Source organism: Stegostoma tigrinum, chromosome 10 (assembly GCF_030684315.1).
Source record: "Stegostoma tigrinum isolate sSteTig4 chromosome 10, sSteTig4.hap1, whole genome shotgun sequence".
In the NCBI taxonomy this organism is placed as follows: Eukaryota; Metazoa; Chordata; class Chondrichthyes; order Orectolobiformes; family Stegostomatidae; genus Stegostoma; species Stegostoma tigrinum.
Window position 1 is genome coordinate 56,134,127 of NC_081363.1, and position 24,688 is coordinate 56,158,814.

Sequence of the window (24,688 nt, forward strand, 5' to 3'; positions counted from 1 at the left end):
TATACTGTATTCATTGTACCCAGTGTGGCTTCCTCGACATTGGGGAAACCAAGCGGAGGCTTGGGGACCGCTTTGCAGAACATCTCTGCTCGGTTCGCAACAAACAACTGCACCTCCCAGTCGCGAACCATTTTAACTCCCCCTCCCATTCCTCAGACGACATGTCCATCATGGGCCTCCTGCAATGCCACAATGATGCCACCCAAAGGATGCAAGAAGAGCAACTCATATTCCGCTTGGGAACCCTGCAGCCCAATGGTATTGATGTGGACTTCACAAGCTTCAAAATCTCCCCTCCCCCCAATGCATCACAAAACCAGCCCAGCTCATCCCCTCCCCCCACTGCATCCCAAAACTAGCCCAGCCTGTCTCCGCTTCCCTAACCTGTTCTTCCTCTCACCCATCCCTTCCTCCCACCTCAAGCTGCACCTCCATTTCCTACCTACCACCTCATCCCGCCTCCTTGACCTATCCATCTTCCCTGGACTGACCTATCCGCCCCCTACCTCCTCACCTACACTCTCCTCTCTACCTATCTTCTTTTCTCTCCATCTTTGGTCCGCCTCCCCCTCTCTCCTTGTTTATTCCAGTTCCCTCTCCCCATCCCCCTCTCTGATGAAGGGATGTAAATGGGCCCGAAACATCAGCTTTTGTGCTCCTGAGATGCTGCTTGACCTGCTCTTGGATTCTCCAGCATCTGCAGTTCCCATTATCACTGCTGGTTTCTTGAAATGAGTTTATTTATAAAACGCAGCATCGTGTACGTTAGCCTTCTGTCTATCCCCCCATTGTCCCAGCTATCTCTCTTTATAAATGCTCTCGGTGCTTAATTAAGCAAAATCCTTCACTTGATATATCTAACAATATATTGAACATGAGATCACAAATTCTCCTTGTTGCTTTCAAAAAGCCTTGTAAGATATTCAAACAATTACAAAACTGATCAAAGAGAATATATTTCATATAACCCATAACAATTCAAAATGTGAAATTTCCAAAGGGTCTAGACCCAAAAAGTCATCTTTCCTGCTTCTCTGATGCCACCTGGCCTGCTGTGTTCATCCAGCTCTACACTTTGTTATCTCAGATTCTCCAGCATCGGCAGTTCCTACGATCTCGGTAACAATTCAAAATGTCCCTCTTCCCATACCTTCAACAATTTATTCAATTGCCTTCCTTTTTGTAAAAAAGGTCTGCCAATTTAGTGACTGATGTCAATTTATTTTATCTGGGAGATCCCTTTTCCTCTTAACATTCATTTTATGGACACGAGGTCAATCTTTAATCCTTTCTCAATCAATGTCTTTGTAGAATATATACTATCCTATAGCGAACTACTACAAACTCTTCTGAGAATGTCATGAATGTGATTTCATTCAAAATGTTTAATCTAATACACCTACCACAGCCAGTGTTCTGAAGCTAGGATACTTTCAAATACACCTTTCATTTTCTTTGCTTATCAGGCTAAAGGGCAATACATCCCATTTTCTCTCTCTGGTTCCTATGAAGGGTAACTGGGCTTGAAATATTAAGTTGGTGTTCTCTACACAGATGTTTCCAGACTTGCAGAGTTCTTCCAACAATTTCTGTTTCTGTTTCAAATCTTCAGCACCCACAGTTTTTTGTTTTATAAAAAGACTTATTTCATGCCTTTTGGGTCAGCCAAGGTTTGAAACCACGGTGCACATTTCTGCAAATTTAAGTTCTTTAACATTCTATCTGCCCTCAGAACTTCAATTGTAGCATGTTTCATCATTATACTAAGTTTCAATATGTCTTAATTAGCATCAAATCTTGTTTGAGTAAACAGTCAATTTAACTATCTAATCATACATATTAACTACCTCGTTTCTTCTTCAATTCAAACATCATCTTTCTGCAATGTTCTTAGTTAACATTTATTTCTGCATATAACTGTTCATTCAAGGTTACTATCAGCCTGTTTTGATTCATCTCTGAGCCTATATATTTAAAAGTACCTGAAGACTGACTTCTAATCTTAAATTGCCCTTTGATTTTGGCTGTTATAAACTGTTCAAGTTGCACAGTATGTCTCCGCAAAATATCAATATACATCATAAAGATGCCCAAGAGTTTCTCTTTGTTCTATTAGAAGATCACTGCTATATCTGTTTATAAAGCAGCAGTGTTTCGATTTGATATCCCAACTCCAGTTAAGAGCAGGAGTTTGCCTGTATACGGCATAGTAGTTTAATCCAAACATTTGATAGAAGAAATAATTCCAAAATTTAATTTCTGCAATCTCATATAAAAGCCTATTAATGTCCATAATATATTCCTTTATAGAATGACTGGTAAGTGATCTTTTGAAATCTATCAAAGCCTAATCTAATCATGGCTCATATTTGGTCACTTTTTGGAAATTTTATCTATACAGCTTCACATAAGCTACAGCTTTGCCTTGTTTCCTCTTCGGCAGGAATTTAACTCAAGTCTACTGGTGGGGTGTGGGGAGGTAGGGTTTCGGTTGCAAGGAAAATTATGGAAAAATTAAAGGTTGGAGGGGCGGCGGATAGGGTTCAGAAGAGCTTATTAAAGTTTCCAGAACAAGTAACAGGACAAGGTCTGGAAAGGTCAGGGAACTAACTTCAGACACAACAATTAAGGGGTCAACAATGAGAAGGCAGACAATCAATGCAGGAATGAAGGTGTTGTACATAAATGCACACAGTATACAAAATAAAGTAAATGAGCTTGTAGTACATTGAAACCTGCAGGTACAACGTCGTGGCTATCACAGAGATGGGACTGCAAGGGGAACAGGGCTGGGAACTAAATGTCCAAGGTTTCACATTCTGTTGAGAAGACATGCAGATGGGCAGATGGGATCGGGTTGCTTTGTTTATAAGAAATGAAATTAAATTGATACCAAGAAATGATATATAGTCAGATGGTGTAGAATTTGTGTGGGTAGAGTTAATGAACAGCAAAGGGAAAAAGACATCAGGGAGTTGTATCCAAGCCTTTTAGCAGTAGTCAGGCTGTGGGGAAGAAAAGGCATGTAAAGGCACTATTACAATAATCATAGTGGAGATTAATATGCAGGTAGACTCAAAATCTGATTGGTAGCTGATTGTGGAATGTGTGCAAGACTTTCTTTTTTGAAACAGCTTGTGGTAGAGTCCATGTGGGAACTAACAATTCTGGACCTAGAGATGTGTAATGAGGCAGTAACAAAAACAATGTTGCTGGAAAAGCTCAGCAGGTCTGGCAGCATCTGTGAAGGAGAAAACAGAGTTAACGTTTTGGGTCCAGTGACCCTTCCTCATGAGGCAGACTTGATTAAAGAGCTTAAAATGAAGAAACCTTTAGGGGGCAGTGACCAAATTACGATAGAATTCACCCTGGAGTTTGAGAGGGAGAAGCTGAAATCAGATTGGTATTACAATTGAGTAAAGGTAACTACAAAGGCATGAGGGAGGAGCTGGCAAAAGCTGATTGGAAGGGGAACCAAGCATGGAAGATGGTGGAGCTGCGTTGGAATTCCTGGGGGTAAATTGGGAGGTACAGCAGAAATTCATCCCAAAGAGAAAGAAACATATTATGGAGAGGATGAGGAAACTATCGCTGACAAAGGAAATCAGGGACAGCACAGACGTAAAAGAAAAAAATCAAATAAAGTGGTGAAGATTAGTGGGAAGCCATTAAAAACCAAGAAAGATTAACTTAACTAAAAAAATAAGAAGGGAGTAGATGAAATATGAGAGTAGGTGAGCTAGCAACATAAAAGAAGTTTACAAGAGTTTTTTTTTGGTATCCAAAAGTTAAGAGAGACATGAATGGATGTTGGACCACTAGTAAATGAGGCTAAGGAACAAAGAAATGCCAGTGAAACTTAAATAGGTACCCTGCATCTGTTTTCACAGTGGAAGACACCAGCAACGTTCCAAAACTTCAAGACAGTCAGGGACAGAGGTGAGCATACTGGCCATCACTAAGGAGGTGATGGGGAAGCTGAAGGTCTAAAATTTGGCTAAATAACCTGGACTAGTGGGACAAAACCCCAGAGTTCTAAAGGAGATACAGGAGGAAATTGTGGAGGTATTGGTGATGTTCTTTCATGAATCACTGGAGTCAGGGGGCGTAGCAGAGGACTGAAAAATGGCAAATGTAATATCCGTTTAAGAAGGGAAGGGGGCAGAGGCAAGAAACTATAAGTCAGTAGGCCTTGCCTCATTCATTGGTAAGATTTTAGAGCCAATCCATAAGGATAAGACTGCACAATACTTGGAAGTACAGGATAAAATACAGCTGAATCAGGATAGCTTCATCAAGGGGAGGTTATGCTTAACAAACCTGTTAGCATTCTTTGAGGAGGTAATGAGCAAGTTGGACAAAAGAGAGCCAGTGGATGTGGTCTATTTGTACGACCAAAAGGCCCTTGGCAAGGTGTCACACAGGAGACTGCCAAATTAGATCAGAGGCCATGGTGTTATGGGCAAGGTACTGGCATGCATAGATGATTGGCTGCATGGCAGAAGCAGAGAGTCGAGATAAAGAGGTACTTTCAAGATGGCAGCCAGTGACTAGTGGAGTTCTGTAGGGGTGCATGTTGGGATCACAACTATTCATGTCATATGTCTGAATGAAGGAACTTAGGGCATTGTTGTTAAATTTACAAATGACACAAAGATAGATGGAGGGAAAAGTCGTAGTGAGGAGGTAGGGAGGCTGAGGAAGGAATTACACAGGTTAAGACAATGGCCAAAAAAGTGGCAGTTGGAAAGTGCAAGGTTATGCTGTTTGGTGGGGAGAATACTGGTGGAGACTTTTTTTAAAAATGGAATGGCTTTTAAAATCTGAAGTGTAAAGGGACTCAGGAGTCCTAGATCAGGATTCTCTTAAGCTTAACATGCAAGTTAGTTTGCAGTTCAGAAGGCAAATGTAATATAGTCATTCATTTCAAGATGGCTAGAATATATGTACAGGGATGTGCTGCTGAGGCTGCATAAGGCCCTGGTTAGACTGCATTTGGAATACTGTGAGCGGTTTTCAGCCTTACATCTAAGGAAAAATGGGTTGGCCTTGGAGGAGATCCAGTGGTTTACAAGAATGATCATGGGATGAATAGCATGTCATATGAGGACCAGTTGAGGGCTCTGGGTTTATACTCGATGGAGTTCAGAAGAACGTGGGGTGATCTCATTGAACATTCTGAGAGGCCTGGATAGAGTGGAAGCAGAAAAGATGCTTCCCCTAGAAGGAAAGGCCGTGCACAGTCTCAGAGTGATGGGTCAACGTTTTAGAACTGAGATGAGGAGGAATTTCTTCAGTCACAGTGTGGTTAATTTGTAGAACTTATTGCCACGGAGAGCCATGAAGGCCAAGTCATAAAGTGTATTTAAGACAGAAATAGTTAGGTGCTTGATTGATAACGAGATCAAGGGTTACGAAGAGAAGGCAGGAGAACGGTTTGAGAAATACACCAGCCATGATCGAGTGTGGGGCAGACTCAATGTGCTGAATGGCCTAATTCTGCTCCTTTATCCTTTTTCTATGAATCTTATTTTTCCATTGGTCAGGAAATCTGAACTCACAAAGCATATGTGGAAAATCATACCCTGACAATAGTTTCAGCCATTCTTTACAAGTGTAAATCAAAATAGAATCTCAGTGCCTGAAAAGAGAACTTATGTGCCAAACCTTACCATTAGACAATCAACCTTTGCTGCTAAGTTAAGTGGATCATAAGTCAGATGGTGAAGTATCAAGCCAGATGGCTCATCCTTTTTTTTATAATAAAGTAATGCTACATTCTGTAAATTAACCTAAATCTGCCTTCTACCTATTACCTCAGTGTCCCAGCCATCTCTACAAGTGCTCTAAGTACTTAATTTTACAATGCCCGTTCTTCTGTATCTTAACAATCTAACTAAGTAATATCACCAGACCTACAGCACGTTTATGTGGAGGTGCAGAAGAAACAACATCTACTCTTCTACTGCATCCTTTTTCATTTCTTAACATTGTTTCATTTAGAATAAATGTTTGGAGTGATTTACTTGTAATTCTTTCAACTTAGCTCGATATATTGTTTACAATGTGGTCTCTTCTACAATGTAGAGATCAAACAGATGGTGTAACCACTTTGTAGAACAGCTCCACTCAATCCGCAAGCCTAAGCATGAGATTTGTGTTGCTTGTCATTTCAATCCTTCATCTTGTTCCCATTCTCACCTCTGTATCCATGGCTTGCTAAAGTTTTCCAATGAAGCTCAAGAAAAGCTTTAAGAACAATCATTCACCTTTGAACATTCTACAACTTTCTAGACTTAACAGCAAGTTCAACAATTTAAAGATCATAATCACTGTAAACATTTGATTTTAAATTCCTTACTTAGTCCTTCATTGTGCACTTTGACAGCTACTATTCAGCTATTCACACTTAATCAGGACACATTTTTGTTTCTCTACTGCATTATTACCATTCCCTTTGGCTGTGTACCATGATATCTTTTGTCACTTAATCTTAACCTTCCTTCACAGACTTCCCTTTCTGGTTCTTCCACATCCTCCCTGTCCATTTCCATTTTATTACCTTTACTTATATTTTTCTTTGATCTAATGAAGGGTCATTGACCTGAAATGTTAACCCTGTTTTTATCCACAAATATTGCCCGACTTAGTGAGTACTACCAGTATTGTCTGTTTTGATTTCTAGCATATCTGGATTTTGCTTTTGTGTTAAAAACAAAAAGAACTGCTGATGCTGTAAGTCAAGAACAAAAACAAATTTGCTGGAAAAGTTCATGAGGTCTGGCAGCATCAGTGAAGAAAAAGAAGAGTTAATGTTTTGGATCTGGTGACCCTTCCTCGGAACTCAGTCACTGGGTTGATTGACTTGTAAAGAAGTGGACATTGATTTGTACACTTGTAAAGAATGGCTGAAATTACTGTCAGGGTATGATTTTCCACATATGCTTTGTGAGTTCAGATTTTCTGACCAATGGAAAAATAAGATTCATGGAAAAAGGATAAAGGAGCAGAATTAGGCCATTCAGCACATTGAGTCTGCCCCGCACTTGATCACGGCTGGTATGTTTCTCAACGCATTCTCCTGCCTTCTGTTTGTAACCCTTGATCTTGTTATTAATCAAGTTAACTCTGTTTTTTCCTTCACAGATGCTGCCAGACTTGCTGAGCTTTTCCAGCAACTTTGTTTTTGTTTCTGTGTTGTTGCTGCAAATAAATAACGCGCATTGCAGTTTTGCAAACATAACTTTACTAAAATCATGTGCAAAATATTTTGGTATTCTAATTCAGTTTAATAATTCAACACACTGTAGGATTACCTTACCTCTGGCTTTTTCATTACGTGGATACTGAACATATAATTTTTCATTGGATAAATAACAATCAGGACATCACCAAATTCAGTAGGAATAATTCCTCTTCTGTAGTCTCTTGTATGTTCTGACCAGACAATGTGCACTTCATCATTCCCGAGGTGTCTCAACTGCCCATAACATAAGAAAAAAGGGTAGAGTGGAACAACATAAATTTCAACATTTCACAATTAGAGCAATTATACAAACAATGATACAAGAATCAAAATCTAGCCTTAGTTCAAAGTTTACGCTAGGAAATTGCATATTTTTTCTGCTTTGCAGCAATGAGTTCAGAGAACACACAAGCACTGATACGGATTATATAGAACATGATTATTTGGATGTCATTCATAATGATTTTAGGAGGACTGATGATATGATAATAACAGCTTTTTCAGTGTGAAACTGAAGCAAAGAAAAGGGTACTATGCGAGACATAAATGCAGGCTTCTTAGTAATCTCTGTGAAGCGTCTCCAGCACTATGAGTAGTTTGAATCTGAGCTGTGCAACTGATTAACAATGACAATGTTGTTTCAACTGAGGTTAATCACTCCTGGCCACCATGCAAAGTTCAGATTCTGGAGTAATTTATAAATGTTTAACTTCAAGCAATGTCCAAAAATTCCATTAACATCAATGTCTGAGAAATGAAAAGTATACTAGTAAAATGATCTAGCAAGGAAGAAAATGTGGGGTAAAATGTTCTAGTCTATGATGATCCTAGATTTTTTGCTGACAATCAGAGAGCAAGAGTGGGAGCACATGGCAGAGAGCAAGAGTGACAGCATAGCTGAGAGAATGACAGTAGCAGTGCATCCCAGACAGATTGTGAGCAGCTGCATGTCTGTCTCCTTCAAACTGTTTCTTAAGTGAATAGGCAAAGAGAAGAGTCAGCTTTGCATCGCTCAGGTGTGCTCCCATTCTTGATTATGTGGGTGTATTCCTGCTCTTACTTTCTCAGGTGCCCTCGTTTTCGCTCTTGTGGACATGCTCCCATATGCACACACTGATGCTTGTGTACTCTTTGAAAGGTTGGCATTTTTTAAATGCTAAATTTTTCTTAACAAACTATTTTAAAAAAATATTTATTTTTGCTTTGTAGGATTAGGAGGGAAGCTAACATTGCATGGATTGTTTGATAATATCAAAAATAAATCTTAGTACATTCTATTCTACCGTCATATTACTCTGCTTAAGTACAGCCATGCAGATCTTGCAACAGGGTCAGGGTTGTGACTGCTTAGTTTCATTTGACAAAAAAAAATGCACAGGATTGAGGACAGAGTGCAGACAATACTTTAATGTTTAATTAAATGACTCATTTTTCACTTTATTAAAGAGGTTTAAAGAAGTGTCAAACTAACCTCTTAGTAAAATAACTGCAGACAGGCCGGTATCCCGTCACCAAGTCACCCTTTATATGCCTGTGTACAGTACACTGGCAGTGGCTGGCCAGCCAGCTTCGTGTCAGGCCCCTGAACTCAGGAGGTTCTGAAACCCCTGTTTATTTTGGTCAGCTAGGACTTTCTGATTGGTCCATATTAACAACCATGATCAAGGACCTCACTGTCAACGAGATCCACTTGGTTCCGATCATGATATCGCTTCCCCTCTCCCTAAGTTTAGGAATGTATGCTTGGGTTTTCCCTTGTAGCTTTTCCTCCGACATGTTAGCCCTGGGTCTGGTTCCTCCAACTCAGACTCTGACATGGGTGGTGTGTACTAGTCTGCAGCCTGTCTCTTGCATCCAGAGCTTCTCTGGAGAGCTTCCTTCTCTTCTTCTGGTGGTAATGGTATTGAGTTTGCATCCATCTCAGACTCTGAGATTTCCTCAATATTAGATGGGAGGGGACAGTTTCTGACAGGCCTTCTGGCTGTTCTGAGGTTCCAGGTGTCTTTTGCTTGTGCTCTCTTTGCAAGGTAACAGCTTTCAGGTGATCCACATTTGTTCAGAACTACTGCACCTCTCTGACCTTCGTAAATCATGGGACATGACCTCACTTCAACCTCACCTTGTACCCGTACAGGGCCATTTCCACAGTTCCAGCACCAAACTTTGTTCCTTGAATTAAACTGTTTTTCTCACTTACAGGAGGCATGTGGCTAACAGTAGCATTCCTGCTGCTGTTTTACCCTCCCCCCAGGTCTAGGAATATCAGGTTTAACCGGAGTCTTCTCCCCATTAGCAACTCTGCTGGAGCTATCCCTGTTGTTACATGAGGGGTGGTCCTATAACTGAACAAGCAGCAGGACAATTTCGTATCAGTTTACACTGTAGGCTGCTTCTTTAAGCTTGCTTTCAATGTTTGAACCGTTCTTTCTGATAGACCATTGAATGATGGATGGTACAGAGCTGTCCATATGCGCTGAATGCCATTCAACCTTACCTGCTAGTAAATAAAATCCCACTGTCTGTGGCTAATATTTCCAGGAGTCTGTGTATTGTGAATGATGCTCGCAGCTTCTCATCCCTGAGTTTGCTGAATGAGCTTTATGCACGTCCAACCACTTTGAATGGGCATCCACAATGACCAGGAACATTGAGCCCGAGGAAGGACCAGCAGTGTCAACATGTGACTGAGTCCAGCATTCACCCGGCCATTCCCACTAATGCGGGGGTGTTTTTGGTGGCAATTTTTGTCCTTTTTGGCACTCTGGGCACAGGCCCACAACACAGCTCTGTTGTTATCCAACCGTGGCCATCAGGCATCCTTCTTGCTAGCATCTTTATCTTGGAAACCGCTGGACGACCCTGGTGGATTTCAGCCAATATCTGGTGGCGACCTTTACTCAAACAACCACGCTTGCTCCCCATTGTAATATACCATCCTCCTCGGAGATCTGGTTTCACTGCGTCGAGAAAAGTTTCAGTCCTGGTTGCATTGGCCCTTCTGTTTCTCCCATTACCACCAGATGTCTTAGTTTTGCTAGGACAGGATCTTTTTGTGTCCACGGTGGGACATTATAAGTGGTGATCAGAAGGTTGTCCAGGAAGTTTAAAACTAAAATGGACTATTCCAGGGTGTGTGCTTTCCTGGGTATTGGCTTGACTCTTCTTACTCAAGTCAGGCCTTGTAGGGCCCCTCTGTTGTCATGAGTCCACATACCAGCAGCAACTACAATGGTTTGCCAGACAGATCCTTAAGAACTCTTTAGGCACTTGGCCGTGGCTTGGCTTTGCAGTGGGGTTCTGCTGTGGCTGACCTAGGGTCCCTCTGCTCAGGTTATGCCCTGTGTGAAGCTCTGTAATTGTCTACACTCAAGTGGTATTCCCCAAGCTCAGTCGGGTAGGTAAGGGTGTCCACTGCCACTAGGGTGCCCTGTGGCTCCCATCTCCACCTGCTCTATTTTCTAATGACAAAGCCAGTTCTAGTGCCAGTTTGAAGTCCAAATGGGCTTCAGCTAGTTGCTGCTTCTGCATGATTACATCATTAATCCCACATACCAAATAGTATCTCAGCATCTCATTCAGGGTTAACCCAAAGTCATATGTCTCTGCCAGCAGTCTTACCCTTGTCAAAAATTCTCACACAGATTCCTCCGGTTGTCTAACAATTGAAAAAAAACCAATAGCGTCTCAGAATTACAGGAGGTTTGGGGTTGTAATATTCTGTCAACTCTTGGATGGTTTTAGTGTCTAGTGTCTCTGGGAAAATTAAGCCCATTATAACTGAAAATGCCGCTGCTGGTCTGCGAGCAGTCAAAAGGATTACTCATTGCCTTTCACCTGCCCTAATGTCATTTGCCCAGGATAAAAAAATCACATTCTTTCCACACCCTGGGCCCAGTCTTCGACAGTAGGATCGAATGAGTCAAACCTCCCAAATAAAGGCATGATGCCAGAAATGCTTACACCAACTCCAAAATGATTGGTATGAGCAAATGTTCTTAGGCATGTACTGTTCCACCTACCCCCCACTCCTCCGCATTACCACTGAAAAATCTGCACAGAAGCTGGTATCCATCACCAAATCATCCTTTATTTACTTGTACAGTACACTGGTTGTGGCCAGCCAGCTCAGAGTCAACCCCCTGAACTCAAGAGGCTCTAAATTCCTATTTATATTGGTCAGCCAGGGCTTCCCGATTGGCCCAGGTTAAAAACCCCAATCAAGGGTCTCATAGTCAACTTGATCTGCTTGGTTCCAAACACTACATAAAATATTATAAAGTGACAACAACAAATATTAATGAGGAGGACAGACCCATGCATAACTGACAACTTAAAGAACCAGTCAGGAGATAGTGGCAGGTGACATCAGTCAATGTCCATCACCCTTAATAGCCAATTTGAAGTTGAGCATGTCTCCCTGAAACCAATTAGCAATAAGCCTTACCTAACAGGCCAGTCAGAATGCAATGAAGTAAATGATTGTGCTTTGGGTTTTGGCTTAAACAGAGTTCATAAGCATCAGCTTTTGGCAACCAATGTTAAAGAAGTTTAAAGTTGTGCAACTTCCAATTGGAATCAGAAAGCCTGCAAAGCACTGGAGGCACAGGAGAGACTGGGTGTCAACCTGTGCCCTAAGGCAAAAATGTTTAACACTTGTTTGCCTCTTCACAGATATTGTTGTTGAGTAATTCCAGGATTCAATGAATGCCAAGTACTACAGATGTTGGAGATCTAAAATACAACCAGAGTGCTCGAGAAACTCAGCAGCTCTGATGGCATCTGTGAGATGTAAGAAACAGTGTTAATGTTTTGAATCCAATATGACTCCTTTTCAGAACAAGGATTTTCTGTTTATATTTCAAATATCTACCATCTGCAATACTTTACTCTCCTATTATGTACTCCCCCACTGGGCATTTTTAAGTGATTTGTTTTAATGTAAAATGAGAAAAGTTATTACCCATATAGAGTTTAATGTTTTTTAATGCCTGGGTCTTTTGAATATTGCAAAGGGTTAGGTTTAATAAAATTGAGCTGGTTGCATATTATGTGCAACAAGTTACGTGTTATTTTTGGACAAAGCTATGGTCAAGTGTATCATACTTAAACCAACCTTTCAACCAGTTTCACAAATAAAGATCAGAGTACAAAACCAAAAAGTTTTTGCTAAATGTGTGAAACGCTGCAAATCCGTGGTTAACATGGCTCCCAATTCTGGGCATCTGAGAATGTGGTTTATTGTGAGATAGACGTGGTGGCACAGGAGGCCCAGAAATGGGAGAAGCCCCAGACCCCACATTCCCTCCCTCACCCTGGTTGTCCTCAGATTTCATCTTGGTTTGGGGAATCCGGTTATAGTTCTGTAGGCTGTTTCTGGGTAGATCGTGAGGCTGATAGAATCTGAAAAATGATGACAGATTGAGACAATCCAATCAACAGTACTTTTCTACTCCTGAGGTGCCTTAGTTCTGTCATTGAACTGAGACTACTGTAAATGTCTCTTTTAGGTAGTGCAAGAAGGCTCTCTACGCAATTACGAAGCAATGAAAAGCAGCAGAACCTGTCTCTGAAAGTGTATCAGAAGCTTCAGACAAATGTGATCCAAGACTCAGGCGGAGGTGCAGGCTGAGGCTAATGAAGTCGAGTTTCTCTGCCCAAGTAATATTACTAGAATGCAGATGGTTAAGTGTTGAAGTAGTGGTGACTGACGAGATACTGCCAGTCAGAGAAAGTCCTCTTTATCAGTGTCAGGTTCCATTTCCTTTTCTGCCTTGCCTCCAAGCCTCGCTGGCCCCTCAACTAGTGCCTCGGTTTCACCCTCATGCAGCTTTCTCCTCATTCACAGCCAATGGAAGCGGGGGATGACGATGAAGGGGAGAATGTCAGCAACACACATGCTGTTGAAATGGCAGGGTCTTTGTGTATGCTGCAACTTTCACAATGCATAGGATATGGCGCTATTAGTGGCACATGGGGCAACACATCCTGGCATGTTGTCGTCGCTGAGCATGTGTAGATGCTTCTGTTGTGGTCAGCTGATATCACAGCCTGCCTCTGTGCACGTAGGTGATGCATTTTTTTGGAAAGCCATCTGTTTGATTAATTTTTTGTTTGTAACTTCTTCGTAATAACATGGGAATCGATCAATCATTGGATGGATTATCTAATCTTTTGAACTGATTCTTTGTCCTGGCAATGTAGAAGCAATTTTTATGCTTTCAGCAGCATTTAAGCAAATATTAGATTTACAAGCATGGATTTTCTGAACAAGCCTAATGAAGAAGTATTGCGCAATACACTGAGATAACAAAGTGTGGAGCGGGATGAACACAGCAGGCCAAGCAGCATCTTAGGAGCACAAAACCTGACGTTTCGGGCCTAGACGCTTCACTAGAAAGGGGGAATGGGGAGAGGGTTCTGAAATAAATATGGAGAGAAGGGGAGGCAGATCGAAGATGGACAGAGGAGAAGATAGGTGGAGAGGAGGCAGACAAGTTAAAGGTGACGGGGGGATGGAGCCAGTGGAAGTGAGTGTAGGTAGAAAGGGGATAGGTCAGTTCGGGGAGGACGGATAGGTCAAGGGGGCTGGATGAGGTTAGTAGGTAGGAACTGGGAGTATGGCTTGAGGTAGGGGGGAATAGGTCAGAGAAGAACAGGTTAGGGATGCGGGGATGAGCTGGGCTGGTTTTAGGATGCAGTAGGGGGAGGGGAGATTTTGAAGCTTGTGAAATCCACATTGATGCCGTCGGGCCGCAGGGTTCCCAAGCGGAATACGTGTTGCTGTTCCTGCAACCTTCGGGTGGTATTGTTGTGGCACTGCAGGAGGCCCAGGATGGTCATGTCATCAAGGAATGCGAGGGGGAGCTGAAATTGTTTGCGTCTGGGAGGTGCAGTTGGTTATTGCGAACCAAGCGTAGATGTTCTACAAAGCGGTCCCCGAGCTTCCGCTTGGTTTCCTCATTAGAGAGGAGGCCGGAACAGGAATAGCGGATGCAGTACACCACATTGGTAGATGAGCAGGTGAATATCTGTTTGATGTGTAAAGTCTTCCTGGGGCCTCCGTCCCCTTGACCTGTCCGTCCTCCCCGGACTGACCTATCCCCTCCCCACCTCTCACCTCCGCTGGCTCCATCCCCGCCTCTTTAACTTGGCTGTCTCCCCTCCACCTATCTTCTTCTCTATCCATCTTCGATCCGCCGCCCCTCTCTCCCTACTTATTTCAGAACTCTCTCCTCCTCTCATGTTTCTGATGAAGGGTCTAGGCCTGAAATGTCAGCTTTTGTGCTCCTAAGATGCTGCTTGACCTGCTGTGTTCATCCAGCTCCACACCTTGTTATCTCGGATTCTCTGGCATCTGCAGTTCACATTATCTCTTGCGCAATACACTATTGACAAAGAATCTACTTTCTTAACTAGACTACCTGACCCAATTAAGTTTATTATTTGAATTTGTTAGGCTGCAATATTATATTTCAACACTGCTTATTGATAAGTAAGGTGAATATAATGTTATATCCAATGATGTATGTTTCAGTTAAGAGGGGACAGCCAAATGATGCCCCATTGTTCATTCATAACAGAACGCAAGTTTGAAGGTCCAAAATTTCAACTCATTAACATAGAATTGATAAAATTCCAAAGAAAAATATGACTGCAGGCTGTCATTTGTACAACGACTGGATAGAATGTTTTTGTGGCATGTTTAAAACCTGTATTTATTTCCAACTATATTAAAATACTGTGAATTCATGCTGGGGCCACACACAAGGCCAGATAATCCATCCAATTCTTGATCAATTCCTATATAATTATAAAGACATTCCGAGAAAGATGCTGAAACCCATTCTTAGAAATAATGCTAGAAGAGCAAAATGAAGAATTGGAAGTTGGATATTTCAATGCCTTGGAGCAGATGGCATCTGTTGATGAAATATATTAAATATAGTAAGTGGGCAAAGTGGCTAACAAAATGGGTTTTCATAGATAATAGATCATAGAATCCCTAAAGTTTGGAAACAAGCCATTCGGCCCCACAAGTCCACACCAACTCTCACAGCATCCCACCCAGACCCATCCCTGTATAACCCACCTAATCTACACATCTCTGAATACTACGGGCAATTTAGCATAGCCAATCCACCTAGCCTGCACATCATAGCACTGTGGGAGGAAACTGGAGCACGTGGAGGAAACCCACGCAGACATGGGGAGAATGTGCAAACTCCACACAGTCACCCGAGGGTGGAACTGAACCCAGGTCCCTGGTGTTGTGAAGCAGCAGTGCTAACCACTGAGTCACCATGCTGCCCATTGTTTAATACAACAAACTCCAACCTCAATTTTTTTTATTGTAAATTATCAGTTCAGTGTATTAGTATTGATACATTGAGAGAGAAAAATTATTGGGCTGTACAATATGTTCATTTAATTTTTTTTGGAAGAATGGTGCATTTGATCAAGAAAAATCAATGATAAAGTTGACGCAATTAAAGAAGCAAATAGTTGAACTTGCATTTGAGCACAAAACCTAACGTTCTATGGAAAATCATCACGCAATGTTTTGTAGGAGCCAATCTCCATATTGCTTTCACTTTTCAATATTTGCATTGAGGCAATAGTAAAAATTCTTTGTCATTGCTAAACAAAGTATTTATAGACAATTTTAGCAAGTCCAACAATGAAATCTTATGAAAGAAATGAATATTTTTGGCTTTCTACTGTTATGTTTCATTGTGGTTTGGATACACTATAATAATGTTCAAAAACATTCCAAGTTTAATTTAGACAACAGGCCCAAAGCACATCACAGATGACAAAAATCATGGCTGCTGGGGAGGTGACCAAAAACTTGACGAGAAAAATGGATTTAAAGGAGGCTTTTCAGGCTGGAGAGAGAAGTAAAAAAGTGCAATCCTTTTTTAAAAAAGTGAATTCCAAACAGCTGACATGAGACACATTGCAACTGAGTACTTATTGATATGAACTGATTAGAGAACCAACATGCATTTGCAAAGGCCAAGTTAGATGAAGAAGGGTCTAGACCCGAAACGTCAGCTTTCCTGCTCCTTTGATGCTGCTTGGCCTGCTGTGTTCATCCTTGTTATCTAACATGAAAATTAAAATTTGTGTGGAATTATGGTTGCAGGTTCCTTCTTTTCATGGCAGTGTACTAGATATAACATTGATAATTGTTAATTGCCTCTGATATTCTACACGTACACAATTGTTTTGTACAGAATCCAAATAGAACTTAATTGGTACCACCTCAGAAACACTATTATCAGCCAAGGTCGCATTCACTATAAAAGTAAATCAAAATAATTGTGTTTGTTCAAGAGTAGATTTTTTGAGAGCACTTCCCTTCTTAAACTGATTAACTCAATTATTTTCTTTTCCCGGAGGTAGAAAAGGGCTTTCATTTTTCCCAAGTGAAAATTGATGCATCCTTACAGGTTGACAGGAGGAGGGAAGACAGCTAGGATAAATGAACTCACTAATGAGTAACTTCAACCAAGACATGCAATATTGTGGGCCAACTACTGGAAAATGGATTTAGATTGGTTTAGGCGGTGTTTTGACCGGCACAGACTTGATGGGCCAAAGGACTATTTTTTTTCTGCTGTAGGCCTCTTTGATTGTGTGATTTTGCATATACAGCTTAACAATACATAACTAATATTATCTAATGAGTACTTAGGTGGCTAAAAGTTGAGAAGTCAACACTAGGAACAATCACCATAATAAGTTTTGAAATAAGTCTATCAGAATTTTTAACAGATGATTTCATTATTATAAAAATAAGGCACAATGAAAAAATCCATTGGCACATTGTGCAATTTCAAAATCAGACACCCTCAAATTCAAAGCAATGTTAACATGAAATAAAATTGACACCTGACTTGAGGCTACATTTCAATGTACCAAGTTAACAATTTACAAAAAGTGGTAAGAGTATGTAGTAGCTAAATATTACTACAAACCAGACCTTCTTTGTTAAAGAATCATCTGAATCAGAAGGTATTCTTGTAGATACATGAAATATTACTTCTACGGTGGAGGTAGCAAAGTATGGAGTGGAGAGACCAGTGCTTTTATTTCTTTGTAGTCCACCCATGAAGCCACAATGATTAGTAAGGTTAACCTTAAACAGAAAGAAATAGAATATAATTAAGAAAATCCAAGTTTGCAATAACATGAATTATGTATTATTTAGCTAGTTGTTGTGGCCAGAGAATGCTACATGGCATTAGAATACATGACAACTATTAGAATATATCTATCATATATATGTCTCAAAACCTTTAGACAGTTAATTCCTACATGGTGCCATTTAATAATATGCTGGACTACTTGTGATTTTTTGCACGTTAGGAGATGTAACATTACTGAGTTGGAGGAAATTTTTCTTAATCTGCCCAGGCTTGCAAAATCCAAAACAAAAAACTGACTGTTATACATGACTCTTCAGTTGAGTAGAACAATCCTAAATGCACTATTATTTACATTAACAGCCAATTTTAGGTCATCAGTCAAGCTCACAACAGATATTTGCTAGAAACAACACATGTTCAAAGGCAGGAATTCTCTGCAAAGAAATGGCAGAGTTTTTTTTGAATTTCCAGAAGTTGTTGCATGGCACATCTGCAAAACTCAGCCACAGTGAACTTGTAAACCATTCAGCAACCTTTTTGTCTGGTAGTATAAGTTATCACAATTGTTTGAAATCTGGAATTGTTGCATTTGTCCTGATGAGTGAAAGCTGAAAAGTTTTGGCAACGTGTCTTTCTTCTCTGCAAAAGTCATTTGGCACACTTTAAGAAAACTTCCTGCAACGGCAGTGGCGAGCGGTCTTCTAATGTTTAATCTATTTCACAAGCTGTTCAAGTAAAGTAAAAGACTGATTTCTTTGTTCTCCTTGTTCTTTGTAGTTGACTCTCAATTGTCCTCTGAAATGTAAGGCTGCTCATCACCACCTTCTCAAGGGCAACTAGGCTCAGGTAACAAATGTTGGCCAGCCAGTGATGACTGCATCCCGCAAGTGAATATGAAAAAATAAATAGAATGTTCCAGTTTATTCCGAATTGAATTAAATACAAAAGCAGGGAGATTATAATTGTTATATATGGGCATTAGTAAGATCACATCTGGAATACTGTGTACAGTATTTTCTTCCATATTTAAGGAAGGATATAAATGCATTGGAAATAATTCAGAGAAGGTTTACCCGGCAATTATCCGGAATAGATGATTTGTCATAGGACGAAATGTTAGACAGGCTAGAATAGTATCTGCTGGAGTTTAGAAAAGTAAGAGGCCACTTGACTGAAGCATAAAGATTTTGAGGGGTATTGACAAGTGGATAACAAAGGATGTGTCCTCTTGTGGGGGAATGTGAAACTAGGGTCACTGTTTAAAATTATGAATTGTCCATTTAAAACACAGCTAAGGAGAAACAAAAATAGAAATTGCTAGAGAAATGATTCTGAAGAAAGGTCACTGGATCTGGAACGTTATCTCTGCTTTCTCTCAACAATGCTGAGCTTCTCCAGCAATTTCTGTTTCTGCTTCAGACTTATAGCATCAACAGTACTTTGTTTTAGAGATGAGGAGAATTTGTTTTCATGCAGATGACTCTGGTATTTGGAAGTTTCTTCCTCAAAAAGGCATGTAAGTAGACTATTCAAATATCTGTAAGGAAGTGGTAGATAGATATTTGATAAGCAAGAGGGTGTAAGGTAATCAAGAATAGACAGGATTTTGGCATCATCTGCTCATCCATGATCTTGTCCATGCTTGAGGAACCTACAAACATTTGTTTGTAAACAACAGCAAATCATTGTTCTTTTGATTCACAGGTTATAATGCTTGTAACTGAAAAAGGTGGACTAGATCATAAGGTTAACGAGTGTTAGCAGGATATGGTGAAAAAGATTAGATAGATGTCCTGAGATTTAGATTGAAATTTATGGGTAGAAGTTCCAATACTTTGTGAACTATCATAATGTACTACTGGAAACAAAAAAAATTATGATATATGGAGACAATGAAATAAACATCACAAAATATTCATCATAATATTACATCTTGGATATCAAAAGGAAGATATTCACAAAAACCCTAACATTGCTTTGTTTATATACTATAAATAAAAATCTTTGGTTTTCAAGAGCTGATCTGCAAAAGTAGCATTTGATTGAAGGCCCAGTCCTAAAATCCACACCGTGATTAAATAGAAATCCCAAGATTTTAGAAGTGACAAAAATTAACAGTTGATATCTTCGATGTACTTCAACATTTTGGGCCTTTACTTCCTGACTCCTTTCCTGAATGGAAGACATTTGCTGGGATAGATCTGGACACAGTAGGAATCCCTCTAGGACCTTAAATGGCTTTTCTTCATGTATGCACATAGAAAATGATTCCCAATAGTGTCAACAGTCTACTCGATTGGGTGGGAAATGAGTGCTATGTTGTGGAAGAATCTCATGCTTTGATACACAAAATAAGTGGCAAATATGACTTGATAATTATTTTGCAAGAAACTTGCTATAAATCATTTTGATTTATCAATTAAGGGAGCTATTCTTTCTGGGACTTTGACATCAATACAACTGCTACTGCTTATAGAATATGTAATAAACTAGAGGCTAGTTCATAGTATCAGGCATGCACTGAGAATTTTACAAGTGGCACGATTTTGCCAAATGAAAAATTCTTGAAAGCATTATTTGATGTTTCTTAAAAGCAACTTGATTTCTTTTCCAACATACATGGATATACATATGCCATAGCAAGCAAGGCTGAGGAAATTCTGCATATGTGCTCTTTTTGTTCAGTTTTGTGAAGCTAGAACTTGGGTAGGAACAGAAGACAAGGAGCTGCCATCCCTTGAAAAGAAGAGAGTGTTTTGAAGGACACTGTGACTGAGTTCAAGGAACTTCACGCTGTGTGGATTGTCCAGCCAATTTATAAAATCTGTCCCAGTTGTATTTGCCATTCAACGGGTAATTTATAGCTCATAATTATCTATAATTTGCCTGCTTAACTGTTGTTGATTCTGGGTGCTACAGTATAGGAAATTAATCAAAAAATTGTATGAAATTAATCAAGATAGTATTTAAGATTTACTTTGTTAGATTCTTATATAGGAAAGAAAATTATTTTTAAGCTGTGGAATCTTGTAGCTTCATTCTTTTAATCAATCACTAGGATTTGGATTTCTTCTTTCATACTTTAAAAAAAAAGTTACTGGTCTCTAACAAGATGGGAACAATATTCGAGTTAAAGAAATACCCCAATATAGTAAGCGATGTGAATAGTAGATAAGTTGAGAAAGCACAAGGAACTTTACCTCCCAACCAAGCCCCGCTACAAAATCCTCATAGGATTGGCTTCCTCCAGTATTCGTTAGAATGGAGTGTTTATCTTCCTGCCCTTCAGCAACATAAAACACTGCTATCTTGTGTGTTTCTCGACTGCATGGAACAAAACAGTAGTTAAGTTAATTTAACATGAGACAAAAAAAACACATTCTATAATAATATCAAATAATGCAATGTTGGATCTTCCACTTTTTTGCAAAATCTACAGATTTGCTACTTGTGGAAGCAGAGTTAAAATAACTGTCACCAAACTAAAGGAAGATTACTGGGAGATTTTGCCCTTCAAAAGCTGGAAGGGCAAAATCACAGTCCGCTGCATCTCTGGCTTTGTTTGTTATCGTACTTCAATTCTCCATAGGAAAGATGTTGTGAAACTTAAAAGGATTCAGAAAAGATTTACAAGGATGTTGCCAGGGTTGGAGGGTTTGAGCTATAGGGAGAGACTGGGGCTATTTTCCCTGGAGCATTAGAGGATGAAGAGTGACCTTATACAGGTTTATAAAATCATGAGGTTCACAGATAGTGAATAGTCAAGGTGGTAGAGGCTGGTACAATTACAACATTTAAAAGGCATCTGGATGGGTATACGAATAGAGAAGGTTTAGAGACATACAGGCCAAATACTGACAATTGGGCCTAGATTTATTTAGGATATCTGGTTGGCATGGAAGAGTTGGACTGAAGGGTCTGTTTCTGTGCTCTACATTTCATGACTCTAAGGGGATTAAGTGCAGACTTTCCAAACCTGCAACCTAGAAGGCCAAAGGCAGCACAAACATTGGAAACATGGTCTTCTGCAAGCCTTCCTCCAGGTCACACAGTGTTTTGACTTACAAGTAGAATATTGATTCCTCACGGTTGCTTTTTCTTCCTAATAGCACTACAACTGCACTTCATTGCCTACAGTGGTTCAAGGAGGTAGTTTAGCACAATCTTCCCAAACAAAATTAAGGAATACTGGCCATGTCAATGACGATCATATCCAACAATTAACAAAAGAATGAAATTCCCTGTGAAGGGTACACACGTGTCGACGTTTCTAATGATCAAAGAGAACTGAAGGGGGAAATGAGAGTCGTGTGTCAAAATTAAATAATTTTTAGAACATGAGTATCATTAAAAGGTAGCAGCAAATGTATCACATTCAAATGAATTATCCCCAAATTGTAGGATAACTCATGAAAACAGCTTAAAACTGAAGCCTAGATAACAAAGTGTGGAGCTGGATGAACACAGCAGGCCAAGCGGCATCTCAGGAGCACAAAAGCTGACGCTTTGGGCCTAGACCCTTGATGAAGGGTCTAGGCCCAAAACGTCAGCTTTTGTGCTCCTGAGATGCCGCTTGGCCTGCTGTGTTCATCCAGCTCCACACTTTTGTTATCTTGGATTCTTAAACTTGGATTATCTCAAATTGAAGCCTGTCTGAAGTAGCAAAAACACTTGTCACTTAATTCATCAATTTTATCCCACAGGAGTACATAAAAAGGTAATTCACATAGCTAGTTTACAGTGAAAATTCACAACAGACATTGTTTATACGTACGCACATAACAAGCATAGGAAAGACAGAAGTTATACTATACACTATAGTTTTTTTAAACAATGAATTAAAGGTAAAACTTCAAATATTGGTTTTGCTGGTTAATGTTCAGTGACAGATTTGTACAATGTTTTAGTGTTGAGTGAACCACAACATTTCTACTACTTTCAATATGGTAAGATGTTCACCAGAAGCATTGCCTTCCCTTATTTAACCAACTCAAAAACCCAAAGTTTTGTTAGCATCAGCAAACACCAAAATGAGAACACAGGACATAGAACAGTACAGCACAATACAGGCCCTTCAGCCCACGATGTTGTGTCGACATACTATCCTACTCTAAGATCAAACTACCCTGCATACCCTATCTTTTACTATCATCCATGAGCTTATCCAAGAGTTGCTTGAATGTCCCTTATGCATCTAACTCCACTATCATTGCCAGCAATGCATTCCATGCACCCAAAACTCTCAGTGTAAAGAATCTATCTCTGATATCTCCCCTATATCTTCCTCCAATCACCTTAAAATTATGTCCCCTTGTAATTGTCATTTCCACCCTGGGACAAGGTCTCTGGCTATCCACTCTACCTATGCCTCACATCATGTTGTACACCTCTATCAAGTCACCTCTCATCCTTCTTCGCTCCAATGAGAAAAGCTCTAGCTCCCTCAACCTTTCCTCATAAGACCTACCCTCCAATACAGGCAGCATCCTGGTAAATCTCCTCTGCATCCTCTCTAAAGCTTCCACATCCTTCCTATAATGAGGCAACCAGAACTGAACACAATATTACAAGTGTGGTCCAACCAGGGTTTTATAAAGCTGCAACATAGCCTCGTGGCTCTTAAACGCAATTCCCCTGCTATTGAAAGCCAAAACGCAATATGCCTTCTTAAGAACCCTATTAACTTGGGTCGCAGCTTTGAGGGATCTATGAGCATGGACCCTAAGACCCCTCTGTTCCTCCACATTGCCAAGAACCCTGTCATTAACCCTGTATTCAGCATTTAAATTCAACCTTCCAAAACAATCACTTCTCAATTTTCTGGATTGAATTCCATCTGCTACATCTTTGCCCAGCTCTGCATCTTGTCATCCAGTCACATGAAAAGTCTTCATTTAGAAAAAGAATCCAGAAGCAGCTACAAGCCAAGGTGAAGATTGGCCCAAGGCCCTGGAGTGGTCAGACTAATTGCTTTTCTTAGGCAGTCCTTTAGGGTTGAGGATAACTTGTCTCCACTCTGCTTTGGTGGGTTCTGAAATAGCTGGTAAGTTCAATGCATGGTCTGGAAACTCTCCCACAAGGTGCTTGGTGGGTCAGATAGATAAGCTGTGTTGAAGTACCTTGGCCTCATCTCTTCTTACACTGGATGAAGTCTCTGAACATGTTGGTTGCCTTCATGAATGAATGTTTTCTATCTTGGTCAGTGACAAAATAGAGACTCCTGCAAGTCAACAGGGACATCTGACTTCTTCAGGGATGTCCTAAGGACATCTGTAAGATTTTTGTTATCCTCCAGGAGATCTCAATGCAACAACAGTTGCTTTGAGAATGAGATCTCAGGCATACAAATGACATGTTCTGCCCACTGGCTCTAGTCTTATGAGTATGTTTTTTGAAAGAAAAGATGGTTCAGCTCATTATCACTCTGGAAACTGAATTAAACAAGTCAGAAACAATTGCAGGTTTGTGTTAGAGAACATAATTCAATTGGGTGATGGCAGACTTTTCTACCAGTTTTTGAATTGTGGGGTGTTACTTTCAATAATGATTTTGTAGCTCATTTACAGTACATTTACCCTTTTTTGGTGTTTGGTAATGAGTTTCATCAAAAATTGTCATTCAGGTTACAAAAGGTACAATGAGGAAAGACTTGCTGTGGGCCTTGTTTAAATGAAAATCCAAAAATTATCCAATGAATTCGTGAAACATTTCAGCCTGAAACATACCAATTACTGCAGAAAAGACTTACCATTGCCTTGAGTCTAGGTTTTTAAGTTCCCGCAAAAGCTTTTCATTTTTCTTCAGAAGATGGAAACTGGTCCTATGGTAAATCAGAAAGTTTAATATTATAATGGACACTAATAGTTTTATTAGAATAAAATGGCTGAAGCTGTGAATCAATCATAGTACCTTGATGACAATCATTAATTGAAACATCAGCAGTACCCAAGATGAAATTCATAACAATTATCTGATACATTGCTGCTAACCGAAATAAACTATTTTAGTAAAACCAGCACTGGCCTCCATTTGGACAGTTTTAAGCTTGCCCTCCTTATCTAAAAAAAAGGCATTAACCAAAACTGGTTTATTATTGACCCATCAACCTCCTCTTACATTATTAATATCAGAATCACTCAGCTCCTGACCTTACCATAGCTTTGATCCAGCCACAGGCACACAAATGTTAAATTTGAGGAGGAACAGTATTTGCCCTCAATGTCAAGGTGTTGCCAATGCTTGACTCCATAATTCAAATCCTGGATTAAGAGTAGTTCCAAGTTTTTATTTA

General features: G+C 40.0%; 1 protein-coding gene across 11 annotated transcripts in view; it reads right to left on the reverse strand.

The window, feature by feature from the left end:
* Window positions 1-24,688, reverse strand: part of ralgapa1 (Ral GTPase activating protein catalytic subunit alpha 1) — a 324,614-nt gene that overhangs the window by 47,446 nt on the left and 252,480 nt on the right. For all 11 annotated transcript variants that reach the window (XM_048537681.2, XM_059649187.1, XM_048537674.2 and 8 more), the window contains 4 exons: window positions 24,146-24,217; window positions 20,598-20,721; window positions 17,232-17,387; window positions 7,322-7,480 (listed from right to left, as the gene is read on the reverse strand). In XM_048537681.2, coding sequence (XP_048393638.1) covers window positions 7,322-7,480; window positions 17,232-17,387; window positions 20,598-20,721; window positions 24,146-24,217 — 511 coding nt within the window. The remainder of the gene's footprint in view (window positions 1-7,321; window positions 7,481-17,231; window positions 17,388-20,597; window positions 20,722-24,145; window positions 24,218-24,688) is intronic.